Source organism: Labrus bergylta, chromosome 7 (assembly GCF_963930695.1).
Source record: "Labrus bergylta chromosome 7, fLabBer1.1, whole genome shotgun sequence".
Lineage (NCBI taxonomy): Eukaryota > Metazoa > Chordata > Actinopteri > Labriformes > Labridae > Labrus > Labrus bergylta.
In genome coordinates, this window is record NC_089201.1 from 32,594,408 (window position 1) to 32,613,413 (window position 19,006).

The window sequence follows — 19,006 nt, forward strand, 5'->3', positions numbered from 1 at the left end:
ACTCGCACTTCTTTTACAATTTTCTCCTGGCTGGTTTCAGACTGTCAGGCTCTCTCTGCATAATTCATCAGATCTCCTCTCTCCTTTTCTTTTCTCACTCTGGGCTGCTGTGTGGCAGCCGCCGCGTATCGCCCCATTGTTAAAGAAGACACAGTAATGGAGCTTGTCACAATATGTTAGCAGAGTTTATTGTTCACAGCAACAGTTTGAAACATCTTCACTTTCCTGTGAGAAGAGGCGATTCTGCAGCTCAGGGTGGAATAATTATGTAGGAAACAGGAGATCAGAGGGGGCTATTAGAACAACACAACTAGTAAGATTTTTAATTCATAATTGGCAAACAAGCATGAAAAGGATTCATTAGTGATCATCTGCGAAGTCAATGAACAGCTGAGGTTATAATCATCCAAAACAGAGTACAGTTTCTCTAGGTTGCCTTTTTACACCAAACATTGTTTTGCAGCCAATTAGCGCAGCGTGTGACACATACACAGGCCTGTCCTCCTGAAGCTTGTATACTGTCTCTGGTCGTGATGTAGCGCGCATTTATTGCTTAGAAATCTGTAAGGGGAAAATATATCCCGTCTTTGATGCTACATGACATTTCCCTTCACAGAATGTCACTAAACAAGCACATCCGCCGACAAGCCGATCCTGCAGAAGCTCCTGAAGAGGACAACTTCTGTCACAGTGACAGAGAATATGAGCTGGTTAAGACTTTATAAGAAAGCAGTGGCAGTATACACACCGAGCAGGTTTAATAATGTGACCAAATATGCTTTTTGTCTCTGGTTCAGTTTGACTTTTAACATCAAGTGAAACAAGGAGCTGGAGGACACAGGCATATTAAAGTTTCATCATTCAACACACAGGTCAAACATAAGGAAATAGAAGCACAAGAGCTCATATTAGATGAACAATAAGCCCTGTTATGGTTTCATAATAGAAGATCCAGCCTCTATCATTATCTTCATCTGCCTCAGGTAAATTGCTTTCTTGTAGTCGCTGCATTTCAAGAAGGATGCTTTAAAAACACTGTCTGAATGTTAAAGGTAATCCTCAGTGAAGACTAATTTTCAATGAATATGATTCTTACTCTGCTTGACAGAAGGGTCATAATGTGACACAGCAGCCGGCGGTGTGAAACTGAAGACATTGTGGGGGGAGGGGGGGACAATGCAGAGGAAGTTTTTTTTTTTAGTTTATTTGCATGCAGAGAGTAGAAGCAGGAATTTGCACATTAATCTGAAACTTTGAAGTTTAAAGGCAAATTTGAGTATTTATATGAGTATCTACGCTGCTTTGCAAGAATCACTTTTGGCTTCTTATTCAAAGTCATCGCTTACCTCTGCTGGAAGCATTCAATGTTATTCAAATGAGTAAATGAACCTGAGAAGATTTGGGAAAAAAAGTTCAAACCCTGAGGGTCAAAAGCAATAAAAAGTGAACACAGTAAATAAATAAACACAGCAATGTAACAAACAAAAGGATCCCTGAGTTGTCCAATGTCTTTTCTTACTGGTTTTACTATTTTTATCTTCTTACTGTCCTTTTATTTATGCTCTTTTCTTAACTCCTCTTATGTTTTGAACTTGGTCATTTTTTATCTTACTTACTTTGTCTATTTATGTTTTTTTATATATATTTACTTTTTATTTGTATTAATATTATAGTTTTTTGATAATTGATTCACTTGTTTCTATTTCTTTTCCTGCTCTTACCTTCTTATTGCTGTTCTCTTTTTATTTTCTTTTATCTCTTTTAGTTTCTTACATCTTTTTAAATCTTTGGTTCCTCTTGGTCTCATCTCGTGTTGTTGGGTTCTTGTGATGGTTCTTATGATGGTTCTTATGATGGTTCTTATAATGGTTCTTATCATGGTTCTTGTGTTGCCTGGGTTCTTATGATGGTTCTTATGATGGTTCTTGTGATGGTTCTTGTGATGGTTCTTATGATGGTTCTTGTGATGGTTCTTGTGATGGGTTCTTATAATGGTTCTTGTGATGGTTCTTGTGTTGCCTGGGTTCTTATGATGGTTCTTATGATGGTTCTTGTGATGGTTCTTATGATGGTTCTTGTGATGGTTCTTGTGATGGTTCTTATGATGGTTCTTATGATGGTTCTTGTGATAGTTCTTGTGTTGCCTGGGTTCTTATGATGGTTCTTATGATGGTTCTTGTGATGGTTCTTGTGATGGTTCTTGTGTTGCCTGGGTTCTTGTGATGGTTCTTGTGATGGTTCTTATGATGGTTCTTGTGATGGTTCTTGTGATGGTTCTTGTGATGGTTCTTGTGTTGCCTGGGTTCTTATGATGGTTCTTATGATGGTTCTTGTGATGGTTCTTGTGATGGTTCTTGTGTTGCCTGGGTTCTTGTGATGGTTCTTGTGATGGTTCTTATGATGGTTCTTGTGATGGTTCTTATGATGGTTCTTGTGATGGTTCTTGTGATGGTTCTTGTGATGGTTCTTATGATGGTTCTTGTGATGTTTCTTGTGTTGCCTGGGTTCTTATGATGGTTCTTATGATGGTTCTTGTGATGGTTCTTGTGATGGTTCTTGTGTTGCCTGGGTTCTTGTGATGGTTCTTGTGATGGTTCTTGTGATGGTTCTTATGATGATTCTTATGATGGTTCTTATAATGGTTCTTGTGTTGCCTGGGTTCTTATGATGGTTCTTATGATGGTTCTTGTGATGGTTCTTATGATGACTCTTATGATGGTTCTTATCATGGTTCTTGTGTTGCCTGGGTTCTTATGATGGTTCTTATGATGGTTCTTGTGATGGTTCTTGTGATGGTTCTTATGATGGTTCTTGTGATGGTTCTTGTGTTGCCTGGGTTCTTGTGATGGTTCTTGTGATGGTTCTTATGATGGTTCTTGTGATGGTTCTTGTGATGGTTCTTATGATGGTTCTTGTGATGGTTCTTGTGTTGCCTGGGTTCTTATGATGGTTCTTATGATGGTTCTTGTGATGGTTCTTATGATGGTTCTTGTGATGGTTCTTGTGATGGTTCTTGTGTTGCCTGGGTTCTTATGATGGTTCTTATGATGGTTCTTATGATGGTTCTTGTGATGGTTCTTGTGATGGTTCTTGTGATGGTTCTTATGATGGTTCTTGTGATGGTTCTTGTGTTGCCTGGGTTCTTATGATGGTTCTTATGATGGTTCTTGTGATGGTTCTTATGATGGTTCTTGTGATGGTTCTTGTGTTGCCTGGGTTCTTGTGATGGTTCTTGTGATGGTTCTTGTGATGGTTCTTGTGATTGTTCTTGTGATGGTTCTTGTGATTGTTCTTATGATGGTTCTTATGATGGTTCTTGTGTTGCCTGGGTTCTTATGATGGTTCTTGTGATGGTTCTTGTGATGGTTCTTATGATGGTTCTTGTGATGGTTCTTGTGATGGTTCTTCTGTGTTTGGTTTAGTTTGTTCTTGTTTTTGCTGTTTGTCAAAGCACTTTGTAAACCTGTGTTTTTAAAAGGTGCTATAGAAATAAAGTTATTATTATTATTGGACAGATCTTATACAGCGCTAGAACTGATTCAACATTCAGATACTCAAGATCAAATCCACATCTTAGTGGGATTTTTGTTTATTCCAAAGAGACCAGATAAATGTAAATGTTATCACATACATTATTTTATTCTATAAACTAAACTCTGAATACAAGTCACACTTTTCATACCAGACTGCTGTCATCTATTGTTTTTATAAACCAAAAGTAAATCAAGTTTTTCATTAACCTCATGGTGTGTTTCATCAAAATGAGAATATTAACAGTCATGCTGTTGTTGACTGAGAGTGAACTTTAAATGAAGGAGGGCAGAGTAAACTAAAGCTTGGCATTAATAGAGAATAATCTCCCCTCTGAACTCTGCTATCTCACAAAATTGAGTTTTTAATCAGTTTTACATGAAAGCTGTTGTTTCTTCAGCACACAGCACTTCGTATCTTTCTTCTCTTTGAATGAAATGTAAAACACTGAGAGCTCCTTTTGTTGCAGCTTCTGTTGTGATTATCAGTCATTATATTTTTCTATTTATCTTGTTATTAACTGATATGTTGTGTTTTTATTGTCTTTGCACAGTGAAACCAAATGACACATTTCTCCCCTTTGCACACAAAAGGTAGACAATAAAGTGTTTTCTATTCTAAATGATGCATTTTCCTAAAACCTCAAAGATTTGGGGCGCTGGTGGCGCAGTGGTTAGTGCGTGCGCCTCATGTATGGAGGCTGAGGCCCAGGCTCGAGTCCAGCCTGTGGCTCCTTTCCCGCAGGTCATTCCCCACTCTCTCCTATCTCTTCTTTAAAGGCACAAAAAGCCCCCAAAAAAAAAAAATCTTAAAAAAAAAAAAAAATCAAAGATTTCAGCTTGACTAAATTGAAGTAAAATCTTTTGTCTTCAGTGTCTGCTGCTACACCTAAAGCAGGAGCTTGTCTGCTTACTGAACTCTTTTTAATCTTCTCTAATATAACACTCTTTAAATGTTTTTTTGGTGTTACTTGTTAAACATAAATCAAGGTTCACTCACTCAGAGAACAGCCCCCTTCATAGATTCTGCAGAGATTCAGACCTGCCAGAGAAAGTGAACAGTGCCACCTGCTGGACAACAATGGTTTGACCTGAGATATGATATGTCGACATGTTTTTCCTAACATATGCATGATGCTGTTCATTAGTGTCATGGTTTCCTCTGATGGAGCGAACAGCGACGTGCAAAAAGACATTTCAGATCTTTTTGTTTTCAGAAACGGGAAACAAGAAGACATTGAAAGAACGGGAGACAAAGTGAAGTTCCTCTTTTCTTTGTTCTTTATTACACATTAAATAGGAGTGGTGAGATTCATGGCAAAAAATAGACTCGTTTTGAGATCAGATCACCACTCGACACTGCCCACAACAGGTTGTGCTGTGAAGTGGTCATTCATTCACTTCCCTATAGACCTGGACCCAGACACACACACACTCTCTAGTCACATACACAGAGCGGAGTGGACCTCCATTAAAGCAACATTCATTTAGACACACCGACGAAATGAAGCACAAATTTACAAAATATGCACCTTTCAGTATCACAACTATACAAAGGTTGTTAAAATATGATCCAGGTATAAATGATACATTTCAGAAAATCAGCTGTTGGCACGCAATAAAGGAAGAGGAACATTTCAGTTAGACTACTTTGAGACAGTATTGTTCACAAAGAGGGGTTCCATAATGATCTGTTATTATTGACTTCATGAAAAAAAAAGAGGTAATAATAATAAACTGGGTCAAATTCATTAATCCTGAAAAGCATGATGAATAATAAGTGGATTTTTGCGTGTGGACCACATCGCTCCCTTAAGACAGCGTTTGTGTGAATTGTTTGAGCGCACAGGACGAAGCACACGTCGTCGTCAGTCTACCTAGAAAGTAGCACCTACTGCAAACATAAGAGGGCCAATCAAAATCCGAGGAGAGCAGCTTGTAAATAAGATGGAAAAAGGTGAAGTATTGTTTAACCTAGAGAGGAGGAAGCTAATTTTTTTATTTTTTTTAGTATTCAGACCTTTTTTCTCTAAAAAAACAATTTTGCGGCAATTATTGCCTCATTTCCACACATCAGTTCCAGTTACATCATCACCTCAATAAACAAGCTTTGAGAGAGCAAAATGACTAATTTCTGCTGGACAATCATCTCTGTTGAAAAGGCAGCCCCTCCAAACTATTTCAACACTTTAGGAAACTAATCTAAAAAATAAAAAAAAAACTCTTTCAGAAGCAAAGGGAAGAATGTGAAAATCCATTTGGAACGACCTCTGTGACACCGAGAGGAAGACCTCCTGAGAGCGCTTTGAAGACGCTCTCTGCTGTCCGACCCCGTCATGAGAAAACAGTCGACAGCTTAGAAAACTGGACAAGGCATGACATGTATGTGTGTGTGTGTGTGTGTGGCTATAGCTACTGGAAAAATCACAAATTCTAAACCTGCTGAACATGAATAAGCTGATAAAAAGGCTTCTTAAAGTTTCAATTTGATCACCTCGATCAGGAGGATGACAAGACTTCTTTTTTTTGTCATAAAAAGGCAATAAAACGTTTTTTATCAGGATGAAAGAAAAAGCATCCTGTGGTTGTGCCTTACAGAACAACGAGGACCTGTGAGGTCAAAAAAGAAAAAAGAAAGCTGTTGGACATCAGTTGCGACTTGGCATGAATCCCTGCTACATTAAAAGTGACCAGTTTTGCTGCTAGTCCCTAAAAAGTGATCATCTGGTTTTTTTCTGATTCGGTTTTTAAATTGAAGTGGCAAATTTTCGTTTCTCACTTAAAGCAAAGTCCTGAATCCTTCCTATGAACTTGACGACTGAATGAATGTATGATATGGAGTCGGGTCAGAGTTCCTCGTTTCCGACTCCACCAGAGGCAGTTGATGCAAACCCCCCCCCCCATGTCATGTCAGAACACAATGCATGCAGAAAAGAAGACAACACAAAACGTCTCATGTAGGCAAGAAATCCCCCCCACATAGCACAAAGCATCAACAAATTAATGTTGTTTTTTTTTTGGGGGGGGGGGGGGGGGGGGGCTAATTAAGGTGGTAACACTTGGGGAGAAGAAGAGTAGAAGTTTGCATGCATACTTATATCAGTGACATAAACTAAGTGAAGACCTAGAGACGGGGGACGTTACACAGTGGCTGTGACATGTTGGATCTCATCTGGCTGGGTGTTGGTCCTCTTTTTTAAGATTTGGAAATTGGGAGCAAAAAATTCATTCTTTGGCATCCCAGACTTTAAAAGAGCACGACAGAACTTTAGCAGGTCATGACTTTTTTAAGCAAAGGAAAAAAAAACGATAACTAAACAATTCAAATTGTGAATGAATTATAAGTGAAACAGGAGCTGTGATGCGATTCTTTCACAGCTCTGTGGTTATATATAAAAAATTACCCAATCAAACATCATCATGGGCTGTAGGACCAACACGTGTGGGCAACTGGCACTGAACTGAAAATAAAAGCTTATTGGTGTCCTCATAGCAAACGACATAAAGGCAGAAAAGAAGTGGGGGGGGGGGGGGGGGGTCAGGTTTTAGTATTCAATATGGTGGGTACTGAGAAGAGGCTAATAATTTAGTGTAATGTACAAAATGTATTACTGTAACTGTTCAACATAGTTTGTTTTAGTCTGTCTTGAAGGGGGGGGGCTGTTATTCACATGAGTGTGCACTTTGTCTTGGACTTCTTTTTCTTCTTTTTGCCCCTCCTTGCTCATCTTCTCCTTATGCTTCCGGATTTCTCTCACTAATGTGTAAAAGGCATCGTCAACGCCCTGAAAAATAAAAACACAAAGAGCACATTATTATGCTTACAGGTTTGTTATTAGAAACACCAGAAATCATAAAAAACAGACACACAGCCCGACAGCACTGGAAGAATGGTTTTTGAAGTCTGCAGTGATTTTCTTTTATTCCAAAGTATGTATGTATGTATGTATATATATATATATATATATATATACACACACAATCTTTAATTTAAAATGGATATATAGTTTCAAAGTTTTCTAATATCAAAGAAACTAAATTCTATTTTTTTTTCTTTTTAATAAATTTTGTTTGAAGAAAAATCCTGACTCCAAAAATGATCTTTCCACTGAGTCATAGTCCAGTTTCCATCACGTTTGACAAAGTTAATGTACATCACATGACACAAATCAAGAGTACACAGTTTAAACAGAACATTCAGCACTTCTCCCTCTGACACAAACAGACAGTAGCTACAGATATATGAGCCACTTACTAATCCTTTGTAACTATTTGCAGGACATCCACACAAGTGAACCGTGAAATAAAAGATGGACCTGCATTCAGCACTTGGCAGTGATTGTAGTTTACTGCTGCATGTTTGGTTTTTTTTTAACAGTTTTTTTTAAATATTCTACCAGCAGAGATATACAACAGAAGGTTTGCCTTCTGTTCAATCTCTTTAAACTAATTAACAAACGGTTTGAAGAGGCTCCTCCTGGGAAAAATGCACAAAGTGGAAGAAGACTCTTCTGAGCAACAAATAAAAAGCAGAGTGACACATCTTCCTCTGGTGAACAGCTTTGACTTTAGTCACAAAGCCAAGTGGGTGATTTTCCGAAAGCCTGGAGAAATTAAAATTGAAGTTTATTAAAAGGTTTTTTTTTTTTTTTTTTTTACTTTCGGCTGAAGTTATCTTGAAAGATGTTTTTCAAATCATTTGTGTTCTTGCTGAACTCATTTTAGGCTCCATGTGAATGCAGCTACTGTCTGTTGAAGCCTCATAAGGCAAGTAATCCGAGTACAAAAAACAGGTACAGTGCCAAATACTTGACAGTGAATCTGTAGGAGCTGCAGAGTGAAGAGCCTGAGGTCACGTCAGGTTTGTGACAAAAAGAGCGGGAAAGGAAAAATCAGAGATGTGTGACTGCAGGGAAAGAAAAAAAAACGTTCTCACCAACAAACACACAATTTGCCAATTCCTTCGACCACTTCCTCATTAGAAACATTGAAGTCCATGATTTGGTCCCAGAGTCACCACAATCTTCTTTTGATCAAACATGCTGGCACACCAGCCCAGAACCCCCCCTGCCCCCCCCCCCCTTACCTGCCCCCCTCCCCCACCATTTTCTCCATGTTGATTTTAGCCGACTTCAGATGTTTTCACACTGGTACTGTAGTCTGGGTCGGGACCAGATTTGACTGAAAATTTGATCTTCTCAAACAGATAATTGATTTTGATTAACTGTCAGAACTCAGCCCTTCTTTTATTTTATTATATTATTATCATCCGGTAGCATCTTTTAGTAATTTACTAACAGGGGGGGGGGGGGGGGGGGGGGCGGCAGGTAAAATATTTCTGTGGTGTATGAGGAGAATTAAAATCTTTAAATTCCATTTTTTGGTTGTATTGTTAACCCTCTGCCCGCTTGAGGGAGAAGGGGGGGGGGTCTCAAACTTGATACTTCACAGACTAGAACAGTAGAAAGTGTGAAAGCAGACTATGTGGGGATAGCCAGAGGGAAGAGTTTGCTTTCAAACTCAAGTAAATAAACCCAGTGTGAAAACAAAACAGCCTCTGATAATAAAAACAAATCAAATAAATCAGCCACGATACAGAGTGGATGAAAAGAGAAGAAATCATCATCAGCCTCCTGTTAGAGCCTCACCACAGCCCTGACAGAAACCAGCAGGTTAGGCTGGGTGTTTCCCCATTAAGCACCAGCTCTCCTCGTGTGTCCTCGTCCACACTGCCCCACACACACACACACACACACAGATACGCGCACACACACAGATACGCACACACACAGACACACACGCACAGACACACAGACAGACAGACACACAGACACAGACACACACACACACACACACACACACACAGACACACAGACACACAGACACACAGACACACAGACACACACACACACACACAGACAGACAGACACACACACAGACAGACAGACAGACACACACACACAGACACACACAGACACGCACACACGCACACACAGACACGCACACACAGACGCACACACACACACACACACACAGACACACAGACACACACACAGACACACACAGACACAGACACAGACACAGACACACACACAGACACAGACACAGACACACACACACACAGAGCTGGCAGAGCAGGCGCACGGCTGCATACACTTACCCCTTTCACATCACAACACACTTTTTAAGCTTGACACAGCGCGGCGTCTTTTCTTCCTTGCAGAGCTTATTGACCCGGTACAGCCTGATCTCCCGTACCAAAGTGTAAAAGGCATCTTCCACTCTCTGCAGTGTGAGACACAACTTCCCTCAATGTCATGGAAATACAGGAGGACAAACTGGATGTGTTACAGGTTACAGATACACAAAGGAGCGACTTAATCTTCTAAATGAAGTGATAACCACACCAGATATCCATCCACCCAAAAAAAAAACATTTTAAAGGACTAAGTTTGAACGCATTTTGCTTCCTTTGGCAGGGAAAAGAAAAATGGCTGAAGTAAGATAAAGTTCTACTAGTGAGAGGTTTAAGAGGCGGAGACTAAAATGTAAAACAAAAAATCTTCAAAAAAAAAAGTTTCCTGTGTTTTCCAAACAATCATCAAATGTGCAAAAATATCGACTCTTTACGCATAACAGAAAAACTTTTTTCACTTTTGAAGATTAAATATTGGATTTACTTCAAAAAAATAAGTCTTTCCAGTTTACAGAAGGCTGCAACTAAAGAACAGTCTGAGCCCAGTTCAGCCTTAACTATTGATTCTCTTATAAAGAACTTTTTTTAAATCAAATTTTAGACAGAAATGAAGAAAGATGTTAATTTCTACACATCAGAACAAAACTCAAGGAACGCAGGCGTGACATACAAGTATTTTGTATGATGTTGGTATCCAACACTTCTTTAATTGATTCTGTAATCATGTAAAAGGGAGAAAAAAAATTATAACTGATATTTTTTTAAAAGAGTGGCTACTTCCTTCAGAAAGCTCACAGTCTATCAAGATTGAGTAAGTCATTTTTTAAATCTTCATCTTAAACTGTTCAGTTTAATGTTGAAGACTTCTCTTAAGGGACGATTCTATTCTTCAACACCTGAATTAGAAAGTCCGTCTAGAAGTTATGTTTTAGGCTTTTTGGACTTAATTAGATAAGACAGTTTAAGAGAATCAAACGCACGGTTGCTGTGATGAGGGCTGTAGCCTCCACTCATGGGGTGCTAGGCTTTCTGGTGGTGCCCCTAGATTCGAAAGTATCAAACGTGACTGACATGATTTCCCCACAATAAGCGGATTTAGTTTCAGTTTATTTTGCAAAGAAACATTTCAAAATAAAAGTACTCTATAATGTTTTCCTTGGCAGTCTTTGGGTCGGACAGGTAGGCTGTTTATACTCATGCTTGTATTGATTCCATGCTGAGGTGAGTGCGAGTCGCAACGATTTGATTAGAATCAACAAATTGAATTGACACCTTAACCAGAGAACCCAAAAAAATAATATTTAAAAAATGAACGCTCAATGGACGGTATGGTTTTTTTTATAATGTAAACAGACATGTCGAAAGTCTAAAATGTAAAACCTCTCACAAGTTAAAGTAAAACATTTAAAGAACCTTCAATTTAAAAAATCTAATTTGAGACTTTTTAAAACTTTTCAAGGAGGGACCCTGTAAAGAAGTGTAGGTATTAAGAGCAAATTCTAATTAAGCATTTCACTGTACGTGACAGATTCCAGGGGTCATTTTAGAGGAAATTGCTGAGATTTGCACAAATCTGTAAAGTGTGGGGGTGCAGGAGACAGCTGCTCCCCCCAGCATCATCAGCACAGTGTGGAGTGTGAATTAAACTCAGAAGGTCAGAATATGTGAACAGAGCTGTAAGAAATCAATCATTGTGTCATTACTTCCCCCCCCCCCTGCACCAGAAAGAGCCGTGATTCACCCCGGGTCAAAGAGACCAGGAAAGACGTGTTTACAGATCACTTTGTCAGCCAGTCAAGACACCTAAGGCCATGCTCACAACACACACACACACACACCATTATAATGCCACGAACACCACCGCAGATCTTCCAGCACCCAGTCATGGTAACAAGTCGCCCCCTGCTGAGTGATTACTGACTGATTGTCCTTTTCATGCAGAACTCCATGACACACATTTACTGATTTATAGTGCAGGATCCTGTGAGAGTGGCCCCAATGAGCAAATAATGTCATAAACCCACGACAGAGAGTAGCATGCATTGATTCCATTATAGCCAATAAATTAAAAAAATGGAATTAACCCAAGAAGATTTAAAGGTGCACTATGTAGTGACATTTTTAAGTTGGAGAAGTGAAACAATTCTGTGCTTTATTTTCTGAACTGAATACACAAACTTTACGCAGAGTAAAAAAATGGATCCCTGGAACTCTGCTTGCCACTGAGTGATGTGGACCCCTTCTATAACTTCTCGTTAAGCATTTTATCTTCAAGCTGTGTTCCAGGGACCAAATGTTCCTCTGAGGACAGTTTGTGTGTAGAGTTATGAACATACACCACAGAATCTGAACACTTCTCTACCAAACCTCCACAGTGCACCTTTAATGATGGGCAGCGCATCGCCCGAGACGTTTCCCAGCAACATGATTAAAACATTCAAGCCACTGAATGTGAAACAAATCAACAGCAGCAGCACACAACTCAAGGGTTTCCCCTTCTAGTGCCAAGGAAAGAAAGCCTTTGTGAGCGTCAACATTCCTATGAAACAGTAACATTTGACTTTAAAAGTGAGATTTGCTGTGTCCCCCTCAAGCCGAGACCCGAGACCACATGCAGCCTCTCACCATCCAAACATGCGCCCGGACCTGCAGGGGAATACTCCAGCCTGCAGGATAGCAGCAGACTGACATGTTGATGTATGAGCGTAGTGGGCGTGGTCGTCTCCTGTAAGGACGCTCACCTGTCTGGTTTTGGCCGAGGTCTCAATAAAGGGAATGCCGTAGCTGCGTGCTAAGTCCTGAGCCTGCTTGGTGTCCACTGTCCGGGACGGGAGGTCACACTTGTTCCCCACCAACACCATGGGGACATCTTCGGAGTCCTTCACCCGCTTTATTTGTTCTCTGGACACAGACAACACAGATTTCATCAATCTATGATTATAATGTAATGGATTTCAACAGATAAAAAACATTTATCATCACATTAAACTCTTTATATGTGATTTTTTGATCCAGCAGATGTCGCCCTTGAGCACCAGCATGAAACCAAAACAACTAGCGCTGCATTGTTGTGTTAGCATGCTAATGCTAGCGATCTTCACACTGCATGTAAATTGACCTGAAATGAGCGTGATCTAGAAACACAGTTAAGCAGTGAGTACAGTATGTTATTCTTCTTTTCTCTAGTCCCTCAATTAAACAACTTTTATACACGAGGGGAGGAGTCAGCCGGCCGTCCCGGCGATGTAAACAAAGTGAAGATAGGACTCTGAAAACATCACAGACAGTGGGACTCAGGTGTTACACCCATTGTAGACAGTCATGACTCACAGAGTTATTTTCAGAGGATAGACTTGATTTATATTTAAGTGTGAAACATCACATTTAAAGACTTTAAATAATAAGAAATAAGGTTGTGTTCATTACAGACACTTACATAACAGCTTTTTTCTGTAGGTTGATATTTAAGTTTGTGTATTTTACTACACTAAAGTACTTTATGAGGAATATATTAACATAAGCCGAGTCTGATCTCAACAAGAGAAATGTAAACTAACAATCATCCATAAGAGAATTTTGAAAAAAAAAATGATTTGCCATTGCAAGAAAATTTAAATGCAACTTAGCCCGTGTTAATCTTCACACCATTTTCTAATTTAGTCATAGTCTCCTGACGAACATGTCCTTTTATATTGAGTCACATATTAGTCATTTGTTATTGATTTCATTTAGTCAATTAGTCACTGACTAAAACTGTACATCATTTTAGTTGATGACAATAGAAGATATTTTAGCCAACAAAATCAGACGCAAGCTTTTATTTTGATTATCAGAAGCTCCAGGGGGCGGGGCTTCACGGACCTGCAGGCAAGAGGCTCCAGGCTGCACTCACCACACACACACACACCTTTGATGAAGTCTGCTATGGTTTACAATGATTTTAGAACAGCTGAGGGTTTGTCGTTGAGAAATTATATTTAAATGCAACTTAGCGCTACATTAGCTTGATATATTTTCAAAATCCAGCATGTCAAAATGTCATAAAACGCATGGTACATATCAGTGAAGTGCTGAGGAGTGTGACTTACAAACCTACAATACTAAAATATATTTTACTTCATGTCATTCATTGTGTGTTTCATGCCATAATTAAAGACTGTAGAAAGCCGACAGGAAGTTCAAGAAGGAAAAACGACGAGCAGCAAGCGGCCAGAATCAAACCGGGGTCACCGACACTTGATTGTCAGCACCTTGAACCCTCAGTGTCTCAGCTCACCTATAATGGTGGATGTCCTCGAAGGACTTGGTGTTGTTGATGGCAAAGACACAGAGGAAGCCCTCGCCTGTCCTCATGTACTGATCCCTCATGGCGCTGTACTCCTCCTGACCTGCAGTGTCCAGGATGTCCAGCAGACACGTCTCACCGTCAATCACGACCTGCTTTCTGTACGAGTCCTGGAAGAGGAGGAGGAGGGGGAGGAGCCTGTCAAAACTTGTTTTAAGAGCGCTGAGTGAACAAATCCCAGTTTAATCAAAAATAATGAGAGCTGGATTTAGTGGATTATTTTAAAATTATACATTTGTTTCAACTTTATAATTCTTATTTTATTCAACCAGGTTGGTCCCATTGAGATTAAAAACCTCTTTTTCAAGGGAGATCTGGTCGAGACAGGCAGCAGCAAAAACACAAAGTTACAGACGGAAACACAAAGAGAGACAAAGTACAATTTACAAAACACAACATTTAGATTAAAATAGAACCATCTATGAGTCTTATTTTTAAAAATGTACCTTAAATAGCCATAATATTAAAATGAAAAACTAATCTTAAGACTATGCCTGACTTTCTTACATTTCACTTTTCAAGTATCAATGGAGAGTTAGAAACTCATTTTGATTGAATTGTAAGAAAAAGCTTTTTTTTTTGTAACATTAAAGCAAAACATGCTTTACAATTATATATATTGTAATATCTTCTTATTCTGTATTATTTAAGTTGTTGCTAGTTCTGCTTTATTTCCTTGTTAATTGTTTAGCACCAATACACCAAGTCAGATTCCTTGTATGTGTAAATGTACTTGGCCACAAACTCTGATTCTGAAAATAAATAAACAATGAATTAAGGGAAAAGTAATGTCGCATAACCAGTGGCGATTCTAGAGTCTGTTGGGGCATAAATCCATGGGGGGCCCCTCCACCCAGCATTCATCACCATTTTGTCTGCCAGTTTCCCAGCATTTACTCGTCTTTCTCTTCACTCTCAGATGCATAATTCTTCATTTCTTTCGGTGACTTTCTTTGACAAAAGTTGTATTTTCAAAGCAAAAATGCAATGCCACACTCAGCAGGGTAACGGGAGGGGGTGCTGTCAGATGGGGACCCCTGAGGGAGGTTTCCTACTGTCACTGCAACATTTGCACATTTTGACCTACTGCTGTGGTTTAAAGTTGGTAAGAACATTTTTTTCTAAAATAATAATAATGGTGGTGATGATGATGAAGTCCCAATTTCCATTGAAGCACTCAAGCTTTCCTCTCACTGATGGTCCCATTAAGTTTGATGATGCAACATAATAAATAATAAATATCTTATCCAGTGAGATGTTTAAGATGTGTCCCCTGGATTTAAAATCCTGAACCTGCCACAGCACAACACTAACTGCTTTGACAAACAAATATAAAACTGAACAGTCAATGGGAAAAATAGAATCAATATCAGTTGTAAGGTCTGTACCGTCTACCAATTCAATGTGTGTAATACATTATATCTGTTGCTTTTGTGACTTCGTTATCTGTATTATTCGACTTTATTTTTTAAAGCTTAGTCTGGGATTAATTTATTAAGCTAAAAAGATAAAAGGGGTAGGACTGGATAAGTTATTAAACTTCATCCTACACCCTTTTCAAACATGGACTGGTTAAGGAAAAATAATCACTACAGAAAGTACGCTTTGTTTGTAATGTATATTTGTATTTTATTTTGAAAACATGTTCGAAATAAAAAATAAATGAAACTGAATGAAATAGTGAGGCTGTGTTCACTCTGCATGGTTTGTCCCCCTGAGAAGCAGGCCAGCAGCAGACACACACACACGGAGACTTATTAAAAACCTGTTCGGTTTCTTTTTAAGACTTAAACCAGACGAACCTGCTGCAACTCCTTTTTTAAAGAGAAGTTTAGCATTGTACCAAAATACATACACAAAAAAAAACATGGAAAAACAGTCATGGACTAGACAGACACATAGATACAAACATGCAAAAAGTTGTTTTTCTTACCTCGATGGTAGGGTCATATTCATCCACAAAGTGATTCTGGATGAGTTGAATAGTAAGAGCGCTCTTGCCAACACCACCAGCTCCCACCACTACCAGCTTATATTCTGTCATGATTCACCTGCAGGACCAAAGAGAGCACATTATAACTCAGACATTTCCACAGACGGCTCAGAAACATCGGAGCCTTAGAAGGAGAGGTTTAGAAGTAAGAGTTCTCAAATACTAACTATCTGTACCTACTGCTCTTCATTTCTAACTTTTCTGGGACAGATGTGTCGTCCTCAAGATTGAGAGACTGGGAAAATGCTACTTTATGTCAGAAATAGCCCCTCAACTCATCTTTAAATAACACCATTGGAAAATTCATACCATCCTGCTTTTTTTTTTTTTTTTTACTTCTCACTGGGATAATGCCCAATTTAGGATAAGAAGCAGAAAAAAAAACTTTAATCAACACACAATATGATGATTCATCTGCAAGAAAGGGAAAAACTGCTGCAAAACTCAGGAGATTAGATTCTGAAATTCTGATAAAGCAGCCCTGATAAATGTTGATTAATGAAACTATTTGATTTAAATTGGCGGACACCAAACTAATAGGCTTCATAAATTAAAAAGTATTTATCCTTAAGAGGAGTTGTATGATGACAATATTCAGGGGGCTGGATGAGGTTCGAGAGATAAAGATGGTCATATAATTCTCTGTAATCAAAAGTCTAAATGCAGCAGCACATGCTGGGCTGTTCTCTGGGTAGCAGCCACACACACAACAACAGAAACTATCCCCAGGCAGAAATCTATGACATTACATTAAGGCTGCAGAATTGACAGGCGACTGGGAGGCTCTGTCCCGTCTGTCTGCCTGCCTGCTTTGTGGAATGACACCCATCAATAGAGGCAGCTGGCCTTTTCACAAGTTACAGTACAAACTGCTCACAGCTCTGCACAGCCTGCAGTCAGGGTGGAGCTCCACTCAATAACATAAGCCTTTTCTAGTCAAACAAAAAAACTAGAATGTGGTTTGATAGGTGTTTGGCTAACAAAGGTTTACTTTTACTACGCTTGTTAAGAGTTCTCAACACCTGAAATGATCATGTTATATGTTCCCTATGTCAATACTGTCCATTTACAACTCTGTTTCTGCACATTTACATTTAATCTTTCATATTCAAGACGAGTAATGTTTAGTTAAATCCTGGTTGTATATATTCTCATTCTAGATTTGATATTTTTAGTGCTTATTTACTTTGTATTTAATATTATATTGTGTTTAGATTTACTAATATTGTGTTTTTTACTCATTGTGTGTTTGGATAACCTGCTGCTGTAACAACACAATTTCCCAGTTTGGGATCAATAAAGTAATTCTCTTGTCTTCCACCCAGCAGTGTGTGATTTACACACATTACAGAGAGGCTGTTCTGTCCAATAGTGAAACTAAATATTATCAGTATGCAGATAAAGAGTGCTGATAACAATCACAGCCGGCTTCTGAAAGTTGGTCCACCACATGCTTCTCATGCCTCATGAACTGAATACTATCACGTTCTCTCACTGGGTAGTGAAAGTCTGGATTACAAACCATGTGAAATAGAGAAACAGAGATTATAAAAGGTGGAACAATAAGTCAGCTTGTTTCCACACACAGTCGTTTGTATCAGAATTACACAACATGACAGTTTAGTGACACTGTGGTGAAGTTATGACTGGAAACTGTTGACAACCATTAAAACCAACAACACCACCATGAAGACTACTGGGCGGCCATGTTTATTTTAGACAAGTTGGTAAATCACACACACACACACACACACACACACACACACACACACACACACACACACACACACACACACACACACACACACACACACACACACACACACACACACACACACACACACACACACACACACACACACACACACACACACACACACACACACACACCTGTGTGCTCGCAGGGTTGCCAGGTTGGGTTTCGTGCCCCTCTGGAGCACTATGTTTAAATAACCGGGGCTAGCTGTTAGCTGACAGGCTAGGACGGGAGGTCGCTCAAAGCTAGTTAACATAATGATATTTACAACGATATCTCATGAATGTAACATCGTCTGCACTGTGTTTTCACAAGGAATTTGTAGCATTCATTCAAAAAAGAAAAAGGGGGGGATGGTGCAGGGCTTGGAGGTCTGCACTGCAGGGCCAGACTTTAGCTTCACAAACTGGGCGTAGCTTCCACTTACACCGAAACAAATACTTCAAATATATATTAACACTGCTCAGTGGTGAGACACAATAACATATCTGAGAAATTAGCAGCACAATATAGCATACCCCCCCACACAGAGCGGAACACACATACATTTGTTTTACCTTTTAGCGATGTGTTTGGAGTTCCGCGTCCGAAAGAAGTCAAGCTGATAATCCTCTGCTTTCACTCGATCTCTGCATTTCCTATTTCACTCCAAAACGTCTTCAGCATGTAGAGTCGGTCTTACCTCGTCTCGGAAGCAAAGCAGGGGAACATGCAAGGGGGAAAAAAGTGGGCAATTTAATCGATTGAACTTTCCATTTGATCCGGCGTTGTTCGGCCTTAGCTGCTCAGGTTTGGCCTCCTGTACTCGGATATGGGCGGATACCACCGGGACGCACTTTTACCCACAAAGCATAGCAGGGGATTTTAACCGGTTTGGGGAATTGTTTTTTTAGACCTCTTTTTTTTTTGTTGCAATTTGAGCATTAATATGCTTTGTTTTGTCTTCATAAAAAATATTTTGAATGCTTAATTTATTCTCACAAATACATGAAGCCTTCCTCCCTTCCTCTGCAAGTAGCCTAATCTAAAAGCTGTATGTGAAATGTTATAGATTATAATATTGTTTTTGTTTTTTATCAGATAGGATTCTTAATTAATACTTTTAATGATCACATTCATTCTAGTAACTCTTTCGGTCACATGGTTCAGTTTAAGGACGTCTCCTCTCTGAAGTGCTCTCCTGCTG

The 19,006-nt window shown here is 39.2% G+C and overlaps 1 protein-coding gene across 1 annotated transcript; it reads right to left on the bottom strand.

Annotated features, from left to right (window-relative positions):
* Nucleotides 1–4,788: 4,788 nt before the first annotated feature.
* On the bottom strand, nt 4,789–18,998 carry kras (v-Ki-ras2 Kirsten rat sarcoma viral oncogene homolog). The gene is given in 6 exon segments (XM_020657759.3): nt 4,789–7,245; nt 7,247–7,315; nt 12,468–12,627; nt 14,003–14,181; nt 16,005–16,122; nt 18,378–18,998. Coding segments are annotated over 5 exon segments (567 nt in total). The 5' UTR covers nt 16,116–16,122; nt 18,378–18,998; the 3' UTR covers nt 4,789–7,197.
* Nucleotides 18,999–19,006: the final 8 nt, after the last annotated feature.